This window comes from Drosophila kikkawai, chromosome 2L (assembly GCF_030179895.1).
Source record: "Drosophila kikkawai strain 14028-0561.14 chromosome 2L, DkikHiC1v2, whole genome shotgun sequence".
NCBI lineage: Eukaryota > Metazoa > Arthropoda > Insecta > Diptera > Drosophilidae > Drosophila > Drosophila kikkawai.
In genome coordinates this window covers 22331343-22359015 of record NC_091728.1, presented here as the reverse complement: position 1 = coordinate 22359015, position 27673 = coordinate 22331343, and the positions used below count along the sequence as shown (strand labels likewise).

General features: G+C 39.7%; 2 protein-coding genes across 4 annotated transcripts; both read right to left on the bottom strand.

Annotated features, from left to right (window-relative positions):
- Positions 1-252: 252 nt before the first annotated feature.
- dimm (basic helix-loop-helix family member dimmed) lies at positions 253-1866 on the bottom strand. Its single transcript, XM_017161011.3, has 2 exons — positions 1621-1866; positions 253-1561 (listed from the first exon to the last, which is right to left on the bottom strand). The coding sequence occupies exons 1-2, from the start codon at positions 1792-1794 to the stop codon at positions 548-550; spliced, it is 1188 nt and encodes a 395-aa protein (XP_017016500.1). The 5' UTR covers positions 1795-1866; the 3' UTR covers positions 253-547.
- Positions 1867-16913: 15047 nt separating this feature from the next.
- On the bottom strand, positions 16914-26806 carry crc (bZIP transcription factor crc). 3 transcript variants are annotated; one of them, XM_017161055.3, is made up of 5 exons: positions 26632-26806; positions 25502-25807; positions 25331-25441; positions 18083-18354; positions 16914-18019 (listed from the first exon to the last, which is right to left on the bottom strand). In XM_017161055.3, exons 2-5 carry the CDS (start codon positions 25674-25676, stop codon positions 17462-17464), a joined length of 1116 nt encoding a protein of 371 aa, XP_017016544.1. In that variant the 5' UTR covers positions 25677-25807; positions 26632-26806; the 3' UTR covers positions 16914-17461. The 3 variants fall into 3 exon arrangements, with proteins under 3 accessions (XP_017016544.1, XP_017016543.1, XP_017016545.1); XM_017161054.3 differs by having other exon boundaries at positions 18080-18354; positions 26632-26805; XM_017161056.3 differs by lacking the exons at positions 25331-25441; positions 25502-25807; positions 26632-26806 and adding an exon at positions 21123-21275 and having other exon boundaries at positions 18080-18354.
- Between the last annotated feature and the right edge of the window lie 867 nt (positions 26807-27673).

The following is a 27673-nucleotide window of genomic DNA, read 5'->3' as shown; positions in this document are numbered from 1 at the left end:
ATTCGGTTTTCTTCATATTACTAATTTTCTTTAATTTCGAAATACGTATATTAACCTTAGTTTTTAATTTACTGATATTTCAGGATGAGTTAAATTTGTGCAATTTATTTTAAATATTTTTAATTTGTTAAACATTGTATTCATTTTTTAGCAGGCAGAGGATTGGGGTTTTTTTTAGAGAATCTGAAGAAATTTCTGTTCTAGATGGGTCAAGGCATAATATAAGATTATTATTTAAAAAATAAATATCAACAAAAGGTGTTGGAAAAAAAATATAATTTTATAAACATACTATTTAAAACCAAGTTCCTTTTCCTTCCAATACAAATCATTCCATATAAAACCAAAAAGATGCGACTGTTGATGAAACCACCTTTAACCATTATACTTAAAAATTTTGAGCGATAGTTAGATACATCAATCTGTTTCTTTGAGTGTACAAGGACTCGATTGATCATAGATTCTTCCTTTAAGCTACAAATTCTATTCACACTTGAATCCCCATTTACCACAGACCTTCATCATTTAACCCCGCCTCGCCAATGTCTTAGAGAAACTCCCGGAAAGGCTCATCAAAGTTGTCATTGATATCCGCGAAACTGGCGCCATTATTGCCCACGCCCACACCTATCCCAACGCCCACGCCCACAGCCGTGTTTCCATTGAGTATGAGCGTAGGCTGCTGCTGCTGCTGCTGCGACTGCATCATGCTGGCTCCCATGTGGCCATGGCCAAGCATCGTCTGCTGGTGCTGGTGCGGCGGAAGGTGAGTGCCTTGCTGCTGCTGTTGCTGCTGCTCCAGTGGCGTCTGCATGTGCATGGCCTGGGGCTGGAGGCTCTGCATCGTGGAAGTGGCGGTCACAGCGGCAGCGTTCAGCAAGCTGCCATCACTGGCGGCCAGGAGAGCGCAATCGAAAGCCCCGCCGTTGGCCAGGGCGTCCTCAAAGCAAAGCGTTGTGGCACTGGAGTTCCCAGCCGTGCCACTTGCTGCTCCACCAACGCCACCGCCTTCCGCTGTGAGATTGGAGAGCAGTACACCACCAACGGCCCCGGAGTTTAGCTCCATGGCCGCCGCCTCCTCGTTGCGCTTGGACAGAATGATGTGAGTCAGATTGATAATGTAGTTCTTGGCCAGCGTCAGGGTTTCTATCTTGGACAGACGACGCTCCATCTCCACGTGTGGGATGACCTCGCGCAGCGATTGAAACGCATCGTTCAAGCTATGCATCCGCATCCGCTCGCGCTCATTGGACTCCAGTCGCCTCAGGTTTCGCTCCTTGGCGTTCAGCGCTCCCTTGCGCCGCCGATTGGCATTGGCGTTCGCATTAGAGGAGCTGGAGTTGGCGCTGTTTGGCGTTAGACTGGATCCACAGCCACCGGAGCCGGTCTGCTGGTTCCGTCCCCGACCAAGGGATCCCTGCCCACCCTGGGAGCTTCCCGGCGGATGGCCGGTATTGGTGGTACTGCTACCGCCTCCGTTGCTGCTGCCACCACCACCACTAGTGTCGTCGCTCTGCGAACTGGAGTCCGTCATCTCCAGGTCGTAGGTGTTATTGCTTACCTGGAAGTCAACAGGGAAAATTGGAGTGTCTGAAATGAGGGAATCTCCCACCACCTTACCTGTGAGGTGCGTCTGGTGGCTCGTCTCACCGGCCGGGTACTGCCTTCCGCCGATTCTGGCGACAGACCATTGTGTCCGTCCGTGTTGTAATTGTTGTTGTTGTGGTGCAACTGCTGCTGTAACTGCATGAAGTCATGACTGGTCATCAGTTCGGTCAGCTGAGTGGCATCCATGGTTAGGGAAATGTCCAAATCCGAACCCACTGTGAGCGAATATTCCGCTGGAAAATGGACGGTCTTAGTTTGAACTAACTAAGCAACAAAGTTAGTAGGTTAATCTTTTTAAATTTAATTATTATTCATATTTTTTCATTCAATCAACATTCATTTATTCGTTCAAACATTTATAAGCTAATTTTTGTAAGCAAGATCGTTGTCATATTAGCTATTATCTTAGTAAAGTGTACGAGATTCTCTTGTAATATTATAAAGTAATGAAGATTCGGTTCCGGTAAATTTATCTAAAATTGTATATCATAATATAAAGTTCTATGTATAATATTTGAGTTTGATCCGAGTGCTTAGCATATAACTCTTGGGAAGATCTCAGACACAGACAACGCTGTTAATCTTCTTATCCTTTATCCTAAGTATAACTTGTCATGTCAGAATTTATTATTAGGATTGTTTCTTAAAGTTGTTGAATTTCTATATTTTCTGTATAAACAATTTTATAACTAAAGTCGCGACTTTGAATTTATGACTTCCTCAATTTAAGCTAAAGCTTAAGTCAAAAACATTTTTATTTTACAAAAGCTACTTCAATTTCTTTGTAATATGTATAACCTTTCAGGTGTTTTAAAAACTTGCTTAAAAATCCGCATCTTCTGGGGTAAATGATGAGATTAATGAATGGGTTAGTCCATGTTTACCATCCGATTATTCTCAAATTTTTGTAAAAATATCCGCTATAGGATACTTACTCTTTTTCAGTATAAATTAAAATCTAATTTAAAAAAAACAGCTTATAATTTATATGGTAAAAACTAAATAACAGTTTCCCCTGTAATATCCTTTCAAACTTTTAGTATAAAAACTCTATACTCTTTTTGGGTGTCGAACTTCCCACTAATTTATCATTGTTATTCCTTGATAATCCTTATCTGAAATCGATATTTGCTATCTGCATTGAACATTACACGTGACTATTTGACACATAAATTAGGCTTGATGACACATATCCAATATTATTCCCTCAAAAATTATCTCGAAAGGCAAAAAAAAAGAATTCGTTTATTAATGTTATTTGATTCGATTTTATTACATCAGTTTTTACGATGTGGGTATGTTCCACAGGCATTCATACTGGATATAACCAATATTTATTACTCTGGAATATTTGTTTCTCTTCTGAGAGTTTATTTTTTTAATCCAATATAAATATTTATTAACTAGACTGGCTTTTTGTGTATTAAATCCAGCAAGTTAGTAATATAATCCACTAATTAACTTCTGTAACCCCCTTAAAAAGCTTAAAACATCGCTAATCAGTAGCTGCAAACATTATTTAATAGCGAAAAGGATAATTTGGTGCCCTTCTTGGAAGTCATATCTGGTCCAAGGGTCAGCCGGCGTGAACAGATTGCATTGTACTTGAATTAAAAAGAAGAATGAAGCTGCGAGCAAAACGGTTACCGATGAAACGCCATTGCGGCGTTGTCGTTGTTATGGTTATGGAACGCCCTTTGGCTGCCAGCATTTGACCCGGAAACGGGCTAAAGCATTTAAAGCGTGGGACAGACCAGTGGACACGGATATCCGGGGGACACGCGGCGGACACGGAAACAGGGAAACATCGACTTTGCTGTAATAGAAAACGCGCACTTTGCGGTGCATTTCTTGCCCGCTCGGCGTTGAGTGAAACAAAAGTGTCGCTATTATTTAACGACAACACAGCTCCTTGGGCTCTAGACTCTTTGGGGTCTTTAAAAGAAATGTTAAGAGAAATGACTACAACACAAAGCTTAACACAGCGGTGGGTCTCTCCCAGCCTCGAAGATGGGGAATATGCGATTTCTGGGTATACTTTTTCTGGGAATGCAACATTTTTAACGGAAATTTCGTATTAAGTTGCTTAGAAAATATATCAAAAATTAAACCTAAATAATCTGTATAACTTCAAAATGAAGACATCTAATTTATATAGTCCTCGTTCTAAAATATCACCCTAAAAAATAAGTCAATCGCTTCTCAAACTCCTTGGACTCTTCACCTAAGCAGTGTATAAGGCTGTTACATTGCACTGAGATCAAATTTGGTTTTTATGTAATGGACCGACAAGGGGTATTAAAAGAATTCAGAGAAGGGAATAGCGGGAGGTCCAATAAGTCGCCGATTTGTCGCCATCCGATGGCCTTAAATGCAGATCCTACCAACACGTTGGAGGCTCGAACTCCTTGCCGCCGGTGGCGTTTGCACTGAAATTGCAGCTTCCTTTGTCTGAGGATGGCCGGAGGGCTTGAGGATCTTAGCAATGCAGCCGGCAGCCAGCACCTGGTCTTGTGTAATATTTATTACGCTTTCTAGTAAATAAAGCATACTTTTGCGCGCCTTTGTTTGCCCTTTTCTGTGCGTGGGTCGACACAAGGTTGCCACAATGAGGCACTGCATTTGACAAGTATTGGGAATTCTGTGGAGCCTTCCAGTGGGTTGAAGCTATGTCAAGTATGAATGACTCCAAAGGCAGCTTTGAGTATTGGACCTAATGAAACTATGTATCGAAGTTGTATAAGAAGAATAACTATTTTTAATACACCTTTGGTTTTGTTCTTTCCATTAAGATAATCATGTATCAGGGCGCACCAAAACCTCTGAACTTCTTTTCTTTTTTTACAATACTTAAAAAAAATTTCACAGAAGTTTTACCAAATAAAAAATGGTTTAAGCACAGTACTGTCGGATTTCTTGAACTTTTAGCTACCTATTAATTAACAAAAGTACACTTTTTTATAACTTAGAAATCCCTGTGTTCATTCCTTGTAGTTTTATCAAAATATGGCTTAACTATATATTTAACTTACTTTTAATTTTTAATGAATTAAAGTTGTTCTGCTTAATAAGTTATCTTTGAGCGTACATGTCACAGAATCACGAAAACACCTTTTTCAACACTATTTTTTTGGTAAATTCAATAATATTTTTATTGTATGGTATTAAAAATCATATCACACATTTTTCGCTTGTCTTAAAAATCACCTTACTATTTCTTTCTTTGGAAATATTAATTACAAATCGTAAATCTCTTGTTTTTCAGCACAATTCGAATATTTTTCAAAGTATTTTGGAGCTACGACCGAATCGCGCTGAACCAAGTATCGAAACTGAGCGCCCACCGAGTACCGGAAACGCGGAAGCGCTGAGGATGACGGCCACTTGTGGAATGGCTGCAGCCACGAAGCTACGGCGTCGGCAGACCCGAGTCCAGGCCAAAAGGCGAATCACAGGCCTCGCCGAGGAGCGCCGAGGCGAGCAACAAGTCCACCGCCCAGGGGTGGGCTGGGGCTTCTACCCGCACGAAGGCCCCAAGCGAAGCCAAACTGGCGAATGGAGAGCAGCCTGAACGGGCTCAAAGTCTGAGTCAAATTCTGAGTGAGTTTCGTTAACTTTGTTTTTGGGGAGAGAGAAAGTCAGAGCAGAGTCTGGGATAATTGTTACCTAGTAAAAGTGAAATATATTGGAAAACTGTAATCCCTTTTACATAATCCTGAACAGATGTTTGGAACTATAACAAATATTCTAAATTATTTTCTATTATAAACATTTCTTATTCGAACCTCATTTTCTTATTATTTATAAGGATAACATTGCATTGTTTAACTATAATTACAAATTATTAATTGGAATAACACATCCACAAGATGTAATTTCTTAGATACTTTGTGTGTGCTGTAGGGACACCTCTTTCTCATGCTTAGATACCTCTAAACCCTCAATATCAATATTAATTCCTACTCAAAACCAATATGCCCAAAGTACAAAGAATCAACAGGAAGGGCACTACGTCGTAGTCCTTATCACATTACACGTTATCCTGGTCTAACACACACAAGCACTGGGGCAAAGCCACCCCATTAGGCTCATTCGCCCAACGGGGTGGCTTGTGTTTTGGAGTTTCTAGACATGCACACCACGTGCTCGGGCCCAACTCCGGGCGGGGGGTATTGAGCCCCAGGGGCAGGGGCACAGCACAGGCACAGGGTGGGAGTATGGGGGCTGGATGGGTGCCTGATTAGTCCCGCTGACGCATGTTGCTCTCTCAGCGGCCTGCATTCGACCGCGGATGACTTCCCAGCTCCTTTGTTACCAACTCCGATTGCCTGGGCTGGCCCGGCCGTATACTGTATACTGTTATTATTATTATCGTCTGTTTGTCCACGCTCTTGTTGCTGTTGGTTATCACAGTGCTTACGTCCTTATCGGGTGGGTTTTATCTCATGATAAACTATTGTCGACAGATAATAAAATGTTGCCAGAAAGTTATTTAGCTTTTCCGAATGTTGCGAGTTTCCCCAGCCAAGGCATGTGTGTCTTTGTGGTTTTCATATGACTACTTTTTCTGCTTGATTTTAGTCAAAGGGTTTTTTTTTAATATTGACAGAAGTATTGAAGGACTAAAGGATGGCAAAGTTGTGCATTAACTTTTAAGGGGAAGCGAAAGCTATGGGATTTTCTGCTATGAAACGCAGGGTAAGCGCAGTTTGGTTGTTGCTTATCTTTTCCGTAGAAGCATCTACGGTTTTTGATTTCGATTAAAGGGTTTTATAACTTTGAACAGCCGATTAGAAATAGCCATGGCCGTCTGTTTGTTTGGCACTGTATACTTCTTGCTGCGGCAAGTTCTCTACATGATTTTAAATCGGAAGAGAGAATAAAACGAAGACTATTAACGTAACTTGGTAGTAAATACATTCCACGCTTAATTCCAAAAATAAATATATTTATTTTTAGGACAATATTTACTCGTGGCAGTCAAGAGTTAACTTAAGTTAACTTCGACGGCAAGTGCACTGCCTTGCAGCCCAACCCATCCTTCGTCCCCTTTGTTCACAAATTCCTCTTCAGCCAAGTGTTGCCAAATGCAAATTGACAGTTAATATTTTTAAACTGGCAACTCTATTCCGAGGGATGTGGGCCGGGGTAGCTGTTGTCGACAAGGACATTATGTAAATCACAGGGCGGCGGCAGGAGAAGCGTTGGCGTACTATCTGCCACCACCCCTTTTCCTCCGGTCCAATGGGGAAATAATAAACAGGAAGGAAAAAACAGAAGGAGCTGCGAAGGCAGCAAGTGTAGCCGAGAGCGGCTTACAATCCTCGGAAAAAGGCCCTTTTGATTATTTCCATTCAGCAAAGTTTTTGCCGTTTGCGGCCAGCACCGAGGTCGTTCGCTGCCCATCAACAGTTGGTTGTGCATGTCTGGACCCATCCTGACTGCAGTCCTTTTACCCATAACTTATTAAACCTATCATTGTATTCGACATTTCGTCTAGGAGCAAACAGTGCTCTAATATTGCAAATATATTTGGTTGAAGGAAGAGAAATAGTTTGTAGAACATTTGTTAAGGTTGAAGTTATTTATGATTTAAAGTATAGAAATTTTTCATAACCAAACTCTTCCAGAAAGACAATAACAAAATTAGACTCTAAAATAAACGTGTGTAGCTACAAATTAAATAGGATAATTTCGTTGTTAATCTGTTCCTTTCTCGCGCCCCCGTCAAGCCATCAATCATGGCAACCGCAGAACTGGATTCAATCCCACCCCAGGCGCCGCAGCAACCAACGCCTTTAATGCAATCAGGAGAGAAGTCTTCACCACACGACCGGCATTTTAAGCAGCCAGCGATCGACTTTAACATGTTTAAGACACAAATTTAATCATGGCAGAGAGCACAGTACTCCTTCTCCTCTTACTCACTCCTCAATCGTAGCCATCAGGCCTCTAAGTCGGTGCTAAGCCAGGCAAGGGGAATCACACCCGCGGTTATTTAAAAATGCTAAAACAAGAGAAAATATTGTTAGGCAATAATAAATAGAAGGGGGCGAGCGAGAAAATCTAAGTAGACGAAGCACCCGGCTGCCTGCCCTCGGGGGCAAGCCATCCTACGCGACCTGTCAAATGTCAATAGCAAAAAAATCGTCCTTCTTGTCGTCGTCAACAGCTGCTCAGCATCCTTGTGCCCTTTGCCGCCGATCACCGCAGCACAGGACCTGATGGCGACCCCTAGTATTTCGGACGGGAGCAGGAGCAGGAGGAGGAGGTGGTGGTTGGTTGGTCAGTCAGTTGGCATATTTACATTTATTATGGCAAACGCACGCAGTGCCTAGCCCGACTGACGTACACATACTTCTCACATAATCGGCTTGTAATATTTACTCTCCTGAAGTTGGGGGAGGGGCTGGAAGGCAATTTGAGGTTTCCGATAAATATTGGGGCCAAATCGATCAAGAGTGGGAGAAGTGAGTAGGTTGTGCAGGATTTTTAAGGAAATTTTAATATAATTTAAAATCTATTAAAATAGTTTCTATAAACATGCATCACAAAAACGAATTTACTATAAATTTCAAGCCCTTACAAACTGCACATCAGCAGACTTTAAGCCTTTAACCTCGAACTATAATTTATTTATAAATATATTTGCACTCTTAAAAATAGCTTCTCTTTAAGGACATCTTTTGGTTCTACATTCAAGGGATTTCCTTACAGAAAACTGGTATTTACTCAGCGATGCTTGTTAAGTCTTTGGATTCACTTGAAAAAGGGAAAACAAAATAAGTGCAAATAATTATTATTTACACAGTGGGCCATGGAAAAGGAGAGAATTTATAGCACACATTTTGATTTAACGATCCGGAAGGGGGAATATGTACAAGCAGCATGTATGAAAGGCGGCTTTTAGCATGCTTTCCCTCGTCCTTCGTCCTTTGCCATATTTATTAACCCTCCTTCTCCTTTGGCTGGATTCGCTTCGGTGGCTCAAGAGCTGCTAATTGGTGTGATTAAAAAGTTGGAGGCGAGCATTTTAAAAATAAAGCCAAGGCAAATATTGCGCATACGTCATGTGGACGCCTGCCACGACGCCACACCCTTAACTTCTTTACAATGTTAATGTAATCAAAGTTTAACTTCCGCCTGATCTGTGATCATTTTCATAATCAAACTTTAGTAGCAAAAAAAAGTATAAACTCATTGCAGGTGAGCCTTGAATAAAAATCCAAACAACAAAACCAACAAAATTACATCTAACAAGAAAGGAAGCTAACTTCGGCACGCCGAAGTTTTTATACCCTTGCAGATTGGTTTCGATGTTTATATTATAGATTTAAATGCTGAAAACACTCACAAAACAGAGTTTCATTACATTTTACCTATACTTATTATGTTTACAGTTTGACAGTTACAGTTTTACATTCCCAGCTTTACATATTTTATACATTTGCCGATCGCTTCTATGGCAGCTATAAGATATAGTCGTCCGATTTTCATAAAATTTTTACCAAAATTCTTAAATAATATAGAGTGGCCATATCTAAAAAATGGTGCAAAAATGTTGAAAAACAGCAAAGTTATAATTTTTTTTCTAAAAATATATCGAACATTTGTATGGCAGCTATATGATATAGTCGTCCGATCCGGCCCGTTCCGACATATATAGCAGTGAGAGCATATAGAAGACTATATGCAAAGTTTCATTCAGATAGCTTTAAAACTGAGGGACTAGTTTGCGTAGAAACAGACAGACGGACAGATGGACAGACGGACAGATGGACAGACGGACAGACGGACAGACGGACAGACGGACATGGCTAGATCGACTCGGCTGTTGATGCTGATCAAGAATATATATACTTTATAGGGTCGGAAAGGTCTCCTTCACTGCGTTGCAAACTTCTGACTGAAATTATAATACCCTGCAAGGGTATAAAAAGGTTGCTTTGAAAAATTAGCATTTAAATTACGGGAGAAAGTTCAATGAAGCGCTATTAATTGGAATGTCCTAGCCGGAATGGCAAGTGGGGGAAAGTTGGCCGGCGGAATGGATAGGATATGAAAGTATAGAACCAACCGCGCAATGACGTCTTTCGCCTGCCTTTGATGGCTCCCAGTTTGCACCTAGAAAATGACACGACGGATAATTGTTATTGATGGCGGATTACGAGACTCTGGGTCCAAGTTATCTTTGGACCAGGCCGCTGAGGATGTTACGCAGCCATCGAATGTCATAGGCATTCGTGGCAGACCTGTTAATGAGGCATTCAAGATTTACATAAGTTGTTCTTAACTTTAATGGTAAATATGTCTTCATTATACTTTCGGCCAAGTCTGCTTAAGCCAACAAATTAAATGAATTACCATGTAATTTTTCGAAGGTTTTACAAATAAATTGAAATAAGTCTGGTTTAAAATGAATGAAAAATGTATCGTTAGGTATTCCATAAAATATTTTGTGCGAAAAACTGTTTGTAAATTTATGTTTCTATAATTTAAATCAATTTCTAATATATTTTTAAACACAATTTCTTTGGATTTAAAATCTATGTACAACGATTTAGAAGGCACCCCTTTTATTCATATTATGTTATTATTTCACTAAGATATGCAAATTAACTACAATAAGTTTTCATATAATTTGTTTGGCCGAGATAAGGTTCCCATTAGTTTGGGCAACACTTTCACATTCCGGTAGGACGTCAAGGGCATCGGCTTCACACTTCATAATCACATTATGTGCCCACCTTCTCCTCCTCACTCCTACACACATGAGTGTGTGTATATATGTATATCAAATGCATATTTTAATTTTCGCCCAACACAACAAATACAATGTGTTGAGTCTGTCGGTATGGGTAGCGGATGAGAGGGCTCAGTTCGCCTTGGCGTCCGACTGACGCCGCTTTGACCAGGCCGCAAATGAGCAACGCCCCCTGGTCCACCCCGTAGTTCACATTTCCCGCCCTCGAGGCAGACGCTGCCACCCTTTAATCACCCATCGGGGCACACATACACTTGCAAATACACTGGAGAAAAAATGTTTGTTATGTTCTTAATAAAGAGTTCTCTAATCAAAGGGGTTTGTTTTATATCATCACATCAGGATTTAAGATGGCTGAATGAGTCGTAAGTCATATCTAAAGTCTTAATAATTTATTTAAATAAATGTTTGCTTAAGAAAATCGGAGCTCGCACATTCGGTTCAACCCGTTTCCGGTTCCGGTCTCAGGACCACATTAAATAAAACACTCGCTTTCTTCTTTCTTTGGTTCTTATTTGATTCTAATTAATTCTATTCGGAGAGAGAGAAATGGAGAGCTCTTTCAGAGTAGAAATAAAAATATACTTTTACGTTTCCCATTACTTGTACATTGCAGGCAAATGATTTTTCCAAAAAGCAAACTGTCTATATTCTGCTGAGTTTGAGTGAAACTTACGAGCTCTGAAAGATATAAACAACCGAGTTTCTTAATTCTAATAGAAAGTAACAAAAATGAGTCATATTTTCTATATAATTTTTAGATATGGCTATTGAAGTGCCCTTTTTCGCGGTGTATTAGAGCAAAAGGGAGAACAATCTATTTACATTTACACCAAATGTACAAATTTATTTATCGGTGAAGCGTCAGAGGAGCTGTATAAAGCCTTTGGCCGTTCGGGGAAGAGACGATGGTGGTGACAGGAACTTGGAGGCAAACGTCAAACGACGTCACGCAGAAAGTGTTTGCGTTGGCGAATAGCGCGCAAAAGTAGGCAACGTTATCTCGGCTCGCTGCGGTGAGAGTGTGTGCAAGTTTGGAAGGGAAAGCGTGTGGGAGCGAATGTGCCTGTATGGGTGTGCTAGTGGGCGGGAGAAATGTGGGGAAATGGATCATGTTTACACACATGACCGAGCGGGGAGGCAGGCGGCATTCTGATGAGTTCTGTTTGTTGTTTTTCTTGAACAAACTTTAATTGTTTTTGATTTTCCTAAGGATTCAAGTGACGCGATTTTTATTCGCCTTTTGTTTGCTCATCAGGAGGAGGATGTTGCTGCGATGACAGTATGTTCTTTTTTGAAGCCTTTTCAATTGCTCAATTGGCAAACCACCCCGGAGGGGGAAAATAACTGGAACGCTTCGCTCTCGGCTAATTATATGTACATTTGTTGAGCTTCTCCGAAAGAGAAAGCTATGTTTTAGAGGGGGAGAACTTGAAGAGTCGTGGCGAACTCTTTCAATTGCCTGACAAGATTCTGTCTAACTGCATAATACACTGGGGGAAAAGGGGTGTTGTTTATAGAGCAATAAAAGGGGTTTTATAAAGAATAAGACATGCTAAAATATTCAAAACCCTTCGAGATTGATTTAAATTTAATCTCAAAGAAAAAAAAATATATACAAAATCAATGCCAAAATGTCCAAATTTGTCCCTAAAATTAAAATGTGAAATTTTCCCAGTGTAGCGGCTGTCATGTGATGCAGTACCTCTCAGCCACTTGAAAAGGCCCAACAGCCAATTGCCCAAATGTCACGTACTCGGGAACTTTGAGGGCTATGTGTAAATGTCAAAGATATGCCGTTGGAGGAGGGGTCCTGGAATACCGCTAATTGTTGCACATGTTGCATACTTCACGATGCACTCCCAGCCCACCAATTGCCAACTGTATGCACTCGGCTTTAAGCCCATGTCCACGGCCACGCTGCAGTTGGTGCATGCCTCTTTCAGTGGCAATGCCACCGCGCTGTACATTGTTTTGTGGCTCATCTGCGTGGCAAATTGAAAATTGCACTCATTTATTTCATTATTGAATACATCAGTGAGGAGGAGAGTTTTTCTCTGGTCCCATTCAAATAGCCGTGAAATTGCATTTGATTTTGTCTGTGACAATTTGTGGGAGAGACGGAAAAACGGTTGAATAAAGTGATTGAGAAGCATTGCAGATTTCCTATTAAATTTTAGCTTAAAGATACTGGGCTTAGAATATTTATATTTTTATTTTTAAATTTATTTTTATATATTTTTAGATTTTTACAAAATTTAAATTAAAATATATTTTCTTCTAAAAATTCTTCAATTTGTTTCTTACCTCATCTGACCTAAGAGCCTTCGTAAATTCCTAAAAATAGCTAATAAACATCAAAAACAATGTTCAGTTCCACTTAAGCTAACTTAACCCCTTAAACTGCACCCCCTTTTGACTTCATCCCCTTTTCGTGGTTTCATTTACACGGCATAAACAACACAATTGAATTGATATTGGCCCGCATTTCGAATGCCTCTGAACCCGCTTGACTTGGCATTGTTTACATATTATTTAACTTTATTTTTATGGCTGCAGGCTAAAAAAGGTGAAAATGAAAATGGAAAATGTGTGAAAATTGGGTACACGCTTGCCTGTGTGTGTGTGTGTGCTGGTTGGCGATAAGAAGGTACAATAACTTTTTCGCACTCAATGCGATTAGATAAAAGCGCTGAAAAAGTGGGAAGCCAAAAATCAAACAATTGCATTGGTTCGTAAAATTAGTTGGCTTTGTAAGTTGTTTCTAAAAGAAACGAAAAGAAGGGTTAATAAAATGGAAGATACAAAAAAAAAAGGATAAACATTTAGTTTTATTAGAAACAAGTTTTTGTAGACTTTAGCTGAAGTCAAGATTTAATAAATTAAATCTTAACAATCAAAATATTGAGCATATTCAAGAAACCTTTTAAAATGCAGACAATCATCTGCTGACTTTTCTCAACATTCCATTTGAGTATCATCATTCCAACCCCCAAAAATTCATTAATGACTAAATAAATATTATTTGTATTTTGAGAAGCTTTTATCACTACGATGAGGTATCTTTGAGTATGAGGTATGAGAGGTATGCTTATCTTAGGGATTTATTTTTGATCTTTAAAGTCTCACTTCTAAGAATGTGAGATCCTTTACTTAACTACCATTTACTTGTTTTTTTACATATACGATTAGTACTTCAATTTAGAAAATACCCCTCTGGCAGAGCTCTTCCATTTGGCCACTCTGTAATTATAAACATCTATGGGATGCTGTTGTTTCTTGCTGAGATAAACCAATTTGTGTATTTTTGTGTTGCGTGATAATTACATGAGTACATACCCATGCCGATGTACTACTACTTTTACTCAAATTGAATTTGTTCTAATGGACTGCCTAATGTGGTTACTAACTGACTGATGGCAGAAGCCATTACATAAACCACAGTGGGTGCTCGGGCGAGATTATCTCATGGAATCGAAGGCACAAATAATAATGAAATATACTCCTCACACGTCCATCTCATTAACATTCGCCAGTCGCCAGGGGTTAAGCTTCCACCCACCCACCACCTCGCATCCATTCTGCGTCTCATTATAATTTTGTTAAATGTTATGTAAAACGAGTGTCATGTCCTCCGCCCCGCCGCGGCACTTTCTCTATGGCGCCTCATTGGCGACTCTCCGGTCCTTAGAGGGTTGCCCACTGGCTTCCATTTACAGTGACGTTTTTGACTTTTAATTGTGTTTTAAAGTGTTGCGCGACCCCCTTTCGGGTCGAGGGTGGCGGAATCCCGCCTGCACTTGGGTCACTTTCAGGCCATTTGGCTTTTGATTTAGCTCGGCTCTTTGGTCATTTGATGCCTAATTAAATTTAACGATGACGTTGATTTCCATCTCCGTTAGCTCCTCGACAGCCCAACCACTCTGGGGGATTGGTAGCATGCGAGCGGTTTTATTTTACACTCCACAAACAGATTTGCTGGCTAAATGATTCTTTGCAGGAGCATATACGAATGTGAATTGATATGAAACGGAAGCCGCAAAAATAATTGGATGGGGGAATGGTCTAGGGAGATGCAGTCCATTACTAATCTTCCGGGCCGAAGTACTGACATTTAAATCAGAACTAAAACTAGAATATTCTAATATCTATAGCTTATTTTCTATTGTTTACTTAACTTTAACTGGTGTTCCGACTTCTCTAAGCCTCCTCCAAAACCATCAAGATGAACCGCAAGTCTTCCCAATACAAATAATCAAATGGTAACCATTCCCCCCTTTAAAATGTAGTCCAAATTTGTCCCTTAAAATCGATCCCAAACGGTCTAGGCTTCAGGAGCGCCATTCATCAGAAAATCAGATTTCCCGACCCGCCGCCAGACGCGAAACTCCGATGCTTCCTCAATGCCTCCGTGCTGGCATTTCAGGGGAGCGAACAAAAAGGATTCTGCCGGCGGACGGGAGCTAATAACAGGATTAACACAAAGGAGGGAAATTGAATTTTATGCCAATATACTTAACCAAGCGCTTAAAGAGTCACTCGGAAGAATCGAAGAGTGTCGCCGGCGATGGGGCGGCGGTCGGCTACGGCGAGAGCAAACACAAAGTCCCAAACGTAATTTTCACGAATTCATTGAACTGCGTGAGTGTGAAAAATAACAATTTAGATAAATATTGCGCCGGCGACCTCCATGGGCGTCGCTGCCGCCTTGTCATACGCGACGGGAGTCAGCCAGTGGCGACATAGCTGGGAGCTCGGAGCTCAGGACACAGCGACATCGAAGGCGAGCTCTAGACGGCAAGCGCATCGACCGTTGACACAGAAATCATATTAATATAAATTAACGATGTGGAAAATTTAGTTTAGTAGTGAAAATGGCGGGCCAGGGGGAGTGGGTAGAGCAGCCAGTGGAGCCCAGGCAAGTCGTGTGGCTCTCACGTCGCCGGCTCATCAGTCAAAATGTCCTGGCGTGCAAATCCCAGAGCAGCCCATGCCGATTCCCATATCCCAACCCCAATCACAGTCTCCGTGCGGGCAGTGAGAAATTGTATTGTTTTGGTTTCGCACGCTCCCCTGCGCTCCCAGCCTCCGTCTGGCTCCCCGTGTAACAATTTCGAGTGCATCAATCTCCATCTTTGACTATTTTCTCCACAGCATTTGCAATTTTCCCCAATTAATTGGCATTCTCTGATTCAATTTTAATGCACCTTTTTCCAAGGGCGAGGCTCTTGGCGCTGGCATAATTATATGTAGACATAATCCTAATCCGCTTATCCACATAGTGGAGTCACTTTAGACGTCCTTCTGCTTCAGTAGGGAGTAGGGACAACATGGTGGATTGACAAGATGGAGTGAATGACTTTCACAAAACTTGTTAATTACATATTAGCGAAGTTTTTGTAAAGTGATTAACTTTTCAACTGAGCAAGTTTAGTTGATTTTCCAACAGGAAAATATATACATATATTAACTTGTATAAAAAGTAATACAATATTTAAGTTGGTTATAATTATTTATCTTGGTGTTCAATCGAAAAAAATACAATTAAAAAGAAACAATTTTAATATCATTAACTAAATATTAAGATTTTTCATATGGGATATAGATTGATATTTATCGAAACGGACAAGATAATAAAAATATTTTTAATATAAATATATTATCTTGTTAAAAAAGTTACATAAACCATAAACAAAAATCTATAAATATCGATCTATATCCCAAAGGAAAAATCTAAATATTTAGTTACTGATATTAAGGTTGTTACTATTATAATTGTTTGTTTACAGGGTATTATAATTTTAGTCAGAAGTTTGTAAAACATTGAAGGTGTCGTTTCCGACCCCATAAATCATATATATTCTTGATCAGCATTAACAGGAGAGTCTTCCTAGACATATCAAGAAAAAAACAATTTTTGTATCATTTTTTTCAAAATTTGATTAAGGCTACATCGTTAAAATTCTGAAAAATTGGCAACATTTTTAATTTTTAATAATTTTAAAAAAGTATGCTGATTTGTTAACCTAGAAAAAACTAGCATAGAAAAGCGTTTCAAATGAAAATTAATGCTTTTTGGGTTTAGTTATGATCGTTTTTGGATTCGATGACAATGATCCTATGAAAAACTGCAAAGGGTATATGAATTTCAGCTTTCCGAAGTTCGTTTACTTTCTTCTTTAGGCATTTAAGCAGTCTTTTAAATAATTAATTTTAATTTTAATTATTTTTTAAATTATTTTCTGAGCTATAAAGCTCTCTAACAGAAAGTTTTCAAAATAGACCAAGTACAAAAATCGGTAAATATTAAAATAAAATATGAAATAATAATTTATTTCATCGTACATATATAGCAACCTTAAAATATCCATTTCTATATCCATATTTTTTGCCATGCCCAGTTTTAAGCTAGCGTCACTATTAGTTCCCAAAAAACTCTCCGAAGCTTAACTAGTTTTGTAAAAACGGAATCATCTGAAAGAAGTAGAGGAAACTTTAAGACCAATCTTCGTAATTAAACTCCCCAAAAATACAAATTAACTCATTTTTCTTTTGAAAACCCTTTTGATTTATTGCTGATACATACGTTGAATAATATTCTGTATATGTTTTATTGTTAAGAAAGAAACATTAAAGTAAATCTATTTGTCAAGAGGCTAACCAATGTCCAAAATTAAAATCAAGCAAAATAATGTACAGCAGCCGCAGCAGAGGGTAATTTGTTTATAAACAATTTATGCAACAATAAAAGGTTTTCATTGGGGTTTTTGATATATAGTGCATATTATGGTGTCTCAGTGAAGCGACACACTGGCCTTTGCTGCTCTGGATGTCAGTTTGTCCATGGCCCACACCGGCAAGGGGTTATTCGGAGTGCGGGGACTCGTCATTAGTGCCAAAAAGTGGGGGCCAAGACGGGCTGCGTACATTGTTATTTTTTTAGATTGTTGGTGAACTATTGGTGTGTTAATTTGTGTATTACAGAAAGTTGTGGGGTTGTTGTGAGACTTTGGGGGAGGCTTGGGGTTTAACGATAACTATAACTTTGCAAAAGAGACAAGAAAACTTAAAGGTGAGACATGAAAAAGCCTAGCGTTTGCGCTCCTGGTAGAACTCGCGTATCAGCTGGCGCAAGTAGCGCATCTCGTTCCGACGCTCCCGCAGAGTGCAGCGCAGCTTCTCGTTCTCCTGCGATAGAACCTGCTCCTCGCCCAGAACATTCTCCATTTCGAGCTTCTTCTTCTGGCGATAACGCGTGGCCGCATTTTTGTTCTGCTCCTTTTTCCGAATCTTGCGATCCTCGACGCCGCGCCCGTAGGTGCGAGTACGCTTCTTTGGGCCTTGCACCGCCGCCTTCTCAACCTCCACGGATGTGTGGGCTGGCGAGGAGCTGTTGCTGCTGATCGGCTCTGGGAGCCACTCCTCATCCGCATCGGCAATGCTGCCGCTCAGTCCGCTGACGCCGCTGCTGCTGTCCAGCGAGGACGAGGCCTGAGATTCGCAATCGTCGTTGAAGAGCTCAAGCTCCTGAGCACGCATGTTGACAATATCATCGACCAGCTGGATCTCTCGGGCAATTTCGCTGCCGCCCACCCAGTTGTTGAAGTTGAAGGTGGCTGCGGGAGCAGCATCCGAGGCATAGCATTGCTGTAAAATGTAAGGGTTTTCTTCAGAAAAATTGCAGTTAAGTTTTCAGGTATAACTTACCACCTTTTGCTCGGCCTTGACCAGCACGGGCTCGGGCTGTTTGTAGACATCGAATTGGGGCGGCGACTGGGGTGGCGTCAATTGTTGCAGGATCAGAGATGGGGAATCGCCTAGCTGGTACTCGGAGGCAGCCACCAGAGAAGCAGGAGAGGATGCTGGGAATTGTACTTTGGTTACGGGTATTATCGGCTGGCTGACCACATCAATGTTGGGCTGATAGCTGTTTGTGTCATAATCGATGCAGTTCAGAGGAGCCTTTTGGTCCAGGAGGCATTCTACGTGAAGAATGAAAAATTGAAATATTATTTATATATGAAATTTTTAGGTATTAGCAGAAATTGAAACTAGATTATATAAATATTATAATACATAGCTGAATATTTAATTAATTTAATAACTTGTACTTGAACCGGACTTAAGCTGAGCTTTAAACACTTTCAATTACTTGATTATCGCCCACCATTATAAGAATATATAACAAAACTCGCATATTTAATTATAGTTTCTCTAAAAGTTTGCAAAGTAAAAGAAAACGGAAGCAAAGTAACGTCTTTGTTTGCCTTCGTCATTTATCTCTCAGTTAAAGATCGAGAGAGGACATTGCTCTCTTGGTGCCACTTGCTTGACGGAAAGTCCTTTCTCATTTCTCTCCCTCTCTTGCGAGAGCAACTTCGTTTCATACGCGCTCTCAGAAAGTTTCGCATTTGCTCTCTCCGAGTACAATAATGTGGATTTACAAAAGAAAACGAAAAAGCGTAACAAAAGGGAGAGAGATCTTAAATATTGTTGATCGCTCTAATGATCAAAACGGTTAAGCCCATTTTACAAGCTCTTTTTTACAATATAAAAAAACTGGCTTACTTAACTAATCGATTTAAGTATGTATCTCATGAATATCAAAAACTCTATGGTTATCTTACTGAATAGTTTACAGCTTGATCTACCATTTTCCTTGTCAACTTCCTTTTGTTACTTCCCTCGTCTATTAAGCCACAAATGCGTCGTAGTTCCGACACAAGTTATTTGTTGTTTTCTATATTTTTCCACACTCTCAATTGAAACTTATTTCCATTGAAGTGAAGGACGCGCGGCGAACGCTCGCTCGCATCTCGTTCTAGTAAACATTTGCATATTGATTGTGGCATATTTTCCCCTCAATACACGTTTGATTTCCAGTTGTTTTCAATTCGCTTTTATTGAAAAGAACTAAGTTCGACGACATCGGTTTTGATTATTTGATAAATTTGATGATAGTCGATGGCCAAATCACGAGGAGAGAGAGAGTTTTTCCAGAGTTCGAGATTTCGTTGTTACAACCTTCGAGAAGCATTTGTGGCAACACCTGTTTGGCTTGTAAAATTGACCCAGCGACACCTTGGGCTGGGGCCGCCAGTCCAGACAATCACCTCTCCCCCAGCTTGATTCTCCATTAACATAACAAGTTTCCCGTCGATCAATCTGTCCCTCCCTACCCCCACTCCCATCCATATAGCAATCTCCTTGCAAACAGCTGCGCTTGCATACGTAAAAGCAGAGCAAACTGTAACTGCATTAATTGATTTACATAAAAATCTCGCATTAGAGACTGTTGTGTTGCCACGCCTAGCCCTGGTTTATTACAATATTAAATTGTAGTATGCATTTTTGTTTAACAGTCGTGGAAATAAAGTGATACTTTCCACGTTGTTGCTAATGGCTGAAATGGAAATTAATGTGAGTAGAGTGGGTAGAGGATTATGAACCTAAAGACTGACTATCTGTAGAAAAAAGTCCTTAAAAAAGGTATTCGCTTGCCTAATAAATACCTCAGATAAATTATTAACTAATCAGATAAATACAAATAGTTTTTAAAAATTCTTGAAAAATATTGTAGTTGTCTTTTGGTTCCTGTACTTGTATAGTTTTTAATCCTATGATTTTTCTTTGTTTTTATTCAAATTAAAGTTCCTTAAGTCTTACCCCGACTCCTAGTTCATAAAGTAAAGCCAAATAGAGCGATTAAATCGAGCGCGGACGTGGTTGTCATTTTGCAAATATCGCACAGAGACGACCGGGACTATAGTACAACGTCAGTCCGCGCACAATCGTTTGAAAAAAAAATATATATAAGTATTAATAATTAATGGGAACATGATTAGCAACAACCTTGGCGCACAAAATGCCTCTGTAGACGAATAAATGTGCAATGAGACTTGCGGCTTGGTTTGCCTAGGAAAACACAATACCAGATCTCTGGGGATCTACAAGGAATCGAATGTAAAATTCCCATATTTAATAGTTTCTTACTTTGAATGACTCGTGTGGAAAATCCTTCTGGCATATGTTTTTGCACATAGTTATTAGGTCAAGGTTATACAGGTCTCAATAAAAATCGGATTAGAGGTTATCTATGCTAGAACAAAATCTAGAAATGTCTAGTCTAGCTTCGGTGTTTTACTAGTAAACAGTTTGCCCTCTCAGTGTTTGTGGAAGATGGCAAATTATTTGTTTTTCTCTCAAGTCGCGCCCCAAAAAATGCAAAACAAATGCGGGCAACCCGGAGCACACACAAAGTCCAGTCATAATATGCAAATGAATTTTATAAATATTGAACTGAAAGCGATCAAAACGAGACAATGAAAGAAGTAAGAAGCAGCAAGTTGGCGTTAAAACCCGCTCGACCGGAAAGTCATCATCAAGGAGCAGCCAGCCTGCACCACCCCAGCCCAGAGTTTGCCCAAAAAAAGCGCTCTGGAAAGTCTCATCTGTCCACACTGTGCAGTCAAGTCGGGGAAAGAGAGATGTGAAACTGTTTCGTCTCGTATCTCCGCACTGGCTGCTGTTCCCTCGCACAGATAAGTGGCCAGACATGATAAGATGCAGTGGGTCAGACTGAACGAAGTCGACTTAAAGATGCCCGGGAATGCCATAGCAATTAAAATTTAGAATTATTAGAAAAGGATTTTTGCAGACTTGATTCTGTGACTACAAATATACGATAAGTTTCCCCAGGATTACTGAAATATGTATAAAAGGATATAAATCATAGAGTTACTATACTAACCATAGGCTTGCATAAATATATATGTACTCATGTTTGCGGCAGCAGCGAGAATCGTGATGTGGAATGTATGGTAAGGTCAATTGTCTCTTAAGTTTCGGTAGAGTAAAAGTACAGGCAGTAGAAAAAAAGTAATAAACAAAGGCCCAATATATGGGATATTTTTAGTCTAAACTAATCAAGTTAATGGGCAAAAGAACCTTAACTACTATAATATTGATCAAAAATCAATGTACCTAGAATTAGACAAGAACCTAAGATTGCTAAGTGTTAACGAGATGCGCTTCGTAAATAATGATATGATATATTTTTTAGAAATATTCGCAATAGAAGGGGTAAAAAATCACAGAGTCAATTTTGAATGTACAGTCGACTGGCTGTTGGTCCAGCACTTAGGCCGAGTAAATAGCGTAACAAAAAATCAATATACAAATAATGGAAAATAACTCAATAACTCAACACGTGGCAGAAAGTATCTTAAGAGTTTCCAAGGCAGAAAAATTCTAGTCTGGAGTAAGTGTCTGTGTCTGTGTCTGTCCCTTGATTCCTGTATCCGTTCCTGTCCTTGGGACTCAACTGCTGCCGCAATGTGGGTGGACAGCTCCGGTGGACAGTCTTGCTTGTTTAGCGTCGTTTCACCAACTTTTGCGAATTGATCACAATTTCACGGTTCCACATGTAACGGTATCCACAGTGTGGTATCATGCTCACAAAGTCCTTAACGCCTGGACTCGAATGTTCAGGGTATCGCGTGTATCTCGTGGCTGGGCTGTCCAGTCTGCTCTCCCTTCTGGCTGGCTACATATAGTGGTGCCCAGCTGTCAATCTCCTCAAGCGAACTCGCTTCGTTTTCTTTGGCGCCGTTGCAAAAGGTGGGGGGAGGGCGGGCCTTAGCTCCGATTCCGTGTGCAGTTCAGGCAATCTGCTGCAGAACCATTAAAAAATGTGCTCCTTAGGGCGCAAATTTGAAATATTTTTCCTTTTGTCTTTTTTGCGTTTCGAAAACGCCAAGACGTGTGTTTGTGCTGCTCCGCGTATTTGTTATTGTATCCGTTCGCTTTGGGCAGTTTTCTTTGTGTTGTCCAAGACGGCGACGACGAGGTGATGGGCGGGGCGGGGCGGTGCGATCGCAGTCAAAGCCGAGTTTCGATCCGAACGTTCGCGACTGAGTAACGATTTCAACTGAGTGCGGATCGCGAAGCGAGTAAGGTTTTTGCTTGGCCAACTGGCGGTCGGCCCCCAGCGGGAGCGCTCCACAGAGAGATCGGTCGAGGTAAGAGCGCACAACCAGAGATCGGGCCCTGCAGCCAGATCGATCTCTTGTTGTTTGTTCCCAGCCCGAGATGCTATCAGCAGCCACAAGCTAGCCCCCGAGCGCAACAGCACGAGCCGAGGCAACGGACTCGGGCACAGTGGAGTAAAAGTGGGTGAAACGCTGGGAAAACTTTAGATGCATTCGAACTTTCAAGAAGTTTGAATAATACCGTTTGATATTTGAAGTTTTAAAATGAATACTTTCTTATAATCATAACTCCTATTAAAAAAGGTTTAGGCCGTTCCTCTTAAAAATAAGCTTTGCAGCAATAAATTACAATTAATATTATAATGAAATAAAATCAAATGTTATTTACTAATACAAATTCAAACATTTTAAATATAATACTGGAATAAAGGAATATAATAAATTGGTAATTGGTGCAACTTATAAATAAGATGGAATATCAAAATGTTTTTATTTTGTAGTATTAGTAAATAAATTAGTAAATAATTAGTAAAAGAGAAGCTTTTCGTTTATGGTCGTTAGTTTTTGAGCTTATTTAGCCAAGTTCAAAAAGAGTTCAAAGCCTTTCACAGGTTTCAATAGTACATTAACATTACCAAACCACTGTTCTTGGTGAGAGGAGCCTCTATTAAGCGTTTGTTTTTTAAACAGCTTTATCAACTGTGCCTTAATATTGTACACAGTCAATTACCCCTCACTCCCGCTTCGGCGATCGACCCCACAAATCTCCACATACACTACTGGCCGAAATAATAAGTACATGCGAATGTGGTTTGTTTCGAGTCCCATAAAATTTGTTAGATAAACTTAAGGAAAAAACCCACTTTATTTTTAGTTTCCGTACTTATTCCAGATAATAAAAATAACTGCCTAAAGGATTTTACATTTCAAATTTAGAGACAGGGGTCAATTTTATCCAAAAAGCATGAAAATGGGTTGGCCAAAATAATAAGTACACCCATTCTTCTAAGCCTAAAACTCGAAACGTATTAGATATTTTTCACTTCTTTCTTCTTATAAGTAAACTTAGATTAGTATCCAATGAAACCACACTCGTTTTAGGTAACTTTCGCTATTATTTTTGGCATTCTAGCAGGAAGTCTGTGGCAAGTCAATACTAGAAACTGAGACCATGTTTCTTCAGCAAATCTACACAAATCTTCAAAATTTTTAAATGTATTGCAAATTTTATGGGACTTGAAACAAACCACATACGCATGTACTTATTATTTCGGCCAGTAGTGTATATATATATTCTCACCCCCCTGCTGCCAAGCAATTTAATACTTCTCATGTCTCAGGTGGTGTGCGATGTGCATTGAACTCGGGTTAACCTGCAGAGCATGGAAATCAGATTGAAGTCCGACTGCTGCGCTTAGCAACTGTGGTATAATGTGATTTCCGTGATATGAAACCATGTTTACTGATACATGTTTGTAAGTATGTATAGAAACCCCAAAAGAACCCTTGCTCTCTTCTCCGGATGAAAGATATTTTTAGCATTTCACAGCTGCTGGCCAAGCCCCAAAGAGCAGATATTACCGAAAATGGGGGGCACGTCTCCAGGGGATAAATTTACATTTTGAAACAAAGAAGTTTCCTCAGTCCTGTTTAAAAATACCCAAACCATAAAGTTTCCATACAAAAACTGCGTCAAATGGTTCATTGATCGCACAAGTTGATAAATCCATGAACTTATCTGCAGGTTAAGTTTCTGGTTTACATTTTCAGCAAACCAGAACCGAAAAGCGATTAACCTTCAGGCCAACATTACGAGCATGGCAATTCGAATGGTTTGATGTTGTTTGGGCGGTCAAAAGGAGAAGGAGAGAACTCAGCTATGCCAAGAATTGAAACAATTCCTCTACGAAATAGCACACTCAAGCAGCTGTTATCTGCGATATTCTCTTAGAGCCTCAGCTGAGCTCAGCTTAAGAGTAGAAAGAGATCTCCGAAGAGCGCGTTGAAGAGCGAGCCAATGATCACTCACTTGGCGCGTGATCAATCAAAGCGAAAGGCTCAGAAACTGCTTACAATTTCATTGCTCTCTTTCTCGCTCCATCGGCCTTTATGAATTCCGAGCAATTGGCCAGTACAGGTGGCTGTGGGCCGCGTTTATAAACAATTATTATAACGAACGCAGTGAAAATAAGTAAAAAACCTGCACAACTTTACGCTGACCAAGATACCAGCGATACGCCAACGAAAACAAAGCGAGCCACAATCCGGTTTCCCAACTTTAACTGTCTGGGGGGGGGGGGGACATTTTACGTATAGTCTCGGAAATATTCGGCTTGTTTTTGTTTGGCCAAAACGATTTCATTGGCGTGCCCCTTAACGAATCAGACAGAAAAGTGCGTTAAAGTGAATAGAAAAAACAAAGCAAACAAATTAGATAACATGCGAATTGTAATATTGTCTAGAGAAACAGAAACCTGATGAGCGGGCTTCGCTTGGCATTTTGCAGACGTTCAAAGTTCAACTGCATTTTTAATTTTTATTTTTATTGTTTCTGATGTTTTTTTTTTTTTTGTATACTATTTCGTTTGGTTTATAATAAGACGCGTCTACGTTTTATTTCGGGATCTTTTGAATAACTCATCTCTTTATAGACCTTAGCATATATAATTATTTGAATTTAGAAAGTAATTGGAATACATAAAGGGGAACTAGAAGAAGTATTCTTTCAAAATAAAAACAAATCAGTTTATAAAGAAAATTATTAATAAACTATGATTCAGTTTTAAAGCTAACCATATTTGTGTTTAAATATAAAGGACTATAATGATAGCTCACTTAAAAGTCAAACTATTTAAAAATAGTTCATTCACATTGCCTTAAAGCTTACCCTAAATTTTGTTAAATTTTATAAAATTTTTTCTCCCTTGAAAAGAACTCTACTTCTTGTATGCTGAGTTTGTGAGCTTACCTTCATCCTTCAGGTCAAAGATCTCCACAACGAACTCCTCATCGCTGAGCAGCTCAAATGAAGCTGCCTCGTCCAGGGTCAGATCTTCGCCGTTGCCAATTATTGAAATGCCTGGAAATTAACAGTAAACTTAAGTTCTTTATCCTTTAATAGCAATTATTAAGCACAGACCATTTGCAAAGTTATCGTCATACAACCACTCGGCATCTGTTGGCTCAGTGAGCGCAAACAGATCGGAGGAAGCCGCCGCCGATGTTGGGGACTGCGGCTCCAGCTTGAGGTCCCAGTAAAGCTCCTTGGGCAGCTGCAAGCTCTCCATAGTTTGGTGAAATGATGTTGTGTCCATAGTCAGAATAGTCAAAATCGAAAGTTACAGATGATATACTTTGGGTTGAGAGAGAAAAGTCCGGACTGAATAATGCAATGGGTTGTTGTTGTTGTTGAAGTGCTTGTTGTTGTGAGGATGCCATGATGGCGCTGAAAGAGATAGCAAAAAAGACGAATCATGATCAGAGTTCAACAGGTTAAACCTTGTTACACTATTTGATGAGCATTACTTGCATGGCCCGCACTGTTTGATGTGCACTGAGCCCCCTTCGAAGACGCGAATCAAACAAAATCGCGTGCATCGTCATGCTGATAAGCCGTCGCCAACCCTTCAGACCCCAAATTCTGAGCAAATTCAACGGAATAATGTGAAAATCAAATTTAAACTTAAACTTCAGACGCTCATATCTAATCGCTGGCTACGAGTGTGCCTGCGGGCCTGCCCTAATACGTCGGTATGTGTGTCATCTAAAATAGTTTATTTTTTAGTTCTATAATATTTATCTGATATCATATTAAAATTTTATATTTTTAAACAACGCAAACTATATAATTAAGGGGCCGAAATAAGACGACGGATTTAATTCAAAGACAAAAACAAAAAAAAAAAAAACAATTAATAGACTCTAGTAATTGTGTGCCTTGTAAGGAGAGCCCACTGTAGTGTGACTCATCATCCAGCGTTCGCACGTGCTGCAAGTTGCAAGGCGGATTGCCCAACTCCAGGCACATATTGCGTCAGCCAATTTCTCTACCTGGTTGCATGCCCCATTGCCTTGGATTTGGAATGGGATTTGCAACTGTATATGCCACGTTAACACTGCGTTGCGGCCCAAACGAGAATCCGTACAAGCCCGCACACACACACATGCTTGCAGCGCCAGAAACGGTGCAACGCCAAAGTGCGGCAGTGTGTGTGTTTGCGAGTCATTGCGAAATTAGCGTTTCCGAATGTTCGATTTTTGCGTACTTACGTTTGCTTTTTATACGTTTCCATTTTGTTGTGTGTTGGGGCACCTTGGTGCGTTTTGATTTGCTTGCGCACAATCTATAGAGCCATCTTTACGTCAAAATAAATGCCGAAATCGCTGGAGGAAGTAAATATTGAACCTTTTTGCGTTTCATTTGGAACAGTAATGAGTGTGACCGCGCCGGACAGATCGAAATATACCTTTATCCATCAAAAATATACTAAAATATACTATTTCATATTTCAAAATATACCACTAAAATACCATAAAAAATGTCAGTTTAAACGCCTGAATATTTGAACTTTGTATACAAATATACTTAAAAAAGTTGAGTATCGTTTATTTATTTACTATTTTAAGGGGTTATATACAGTTGTGATGATAAAAAATCGACTTTTTTTTATTGCATATTCTTCAAGTATATACTGTTGAGAATACTCTCACAAAAATTCATAACGATCGGAGCTTTAGAACCGAAGTTGTAGCTATTTATAGCGCACGACCTGCACGTCGGCCGGAACAAACTTGAAACTTTAAACGCGATTACCTCAGAATCGTTTTTTTTTCGAAGTTACCTTTGCGGTGGACACGATTACTAAAAAACTATTAATCCGATCAACACCAAATTTTGACCACTTATTTATTATAACAATAGCTAGTCCTCTAACGAAGAATTTTTAATTTTATTTGAAAACTTTATTTTTTAGAGCATAAAAATCGAAAATCTTATACCTTGAAAAAGTAAATTTTTTGTTAAAACTGTCGCCATTTTTTTTTAAATCAAAATTTTTACAAATCCATGGTCTAGAGGACTAGGCAATACAATATACTAACGAAATTTTTTGTAATTTTTGATTTCGGATGAACCGTTCTCGGGATATGATGTCCACCGCAAGTCACCATCGAAAAAAAGACGATCTTGGAATTCGGCCATAACATTTTTAATATTTAATATTTTTTTATGAAAAAATTTTATAAAGTACCCAGAAACATGTACTAGACAACGTCGGCAAAACATTTTTAATAAATATTTTTTATAATGTCA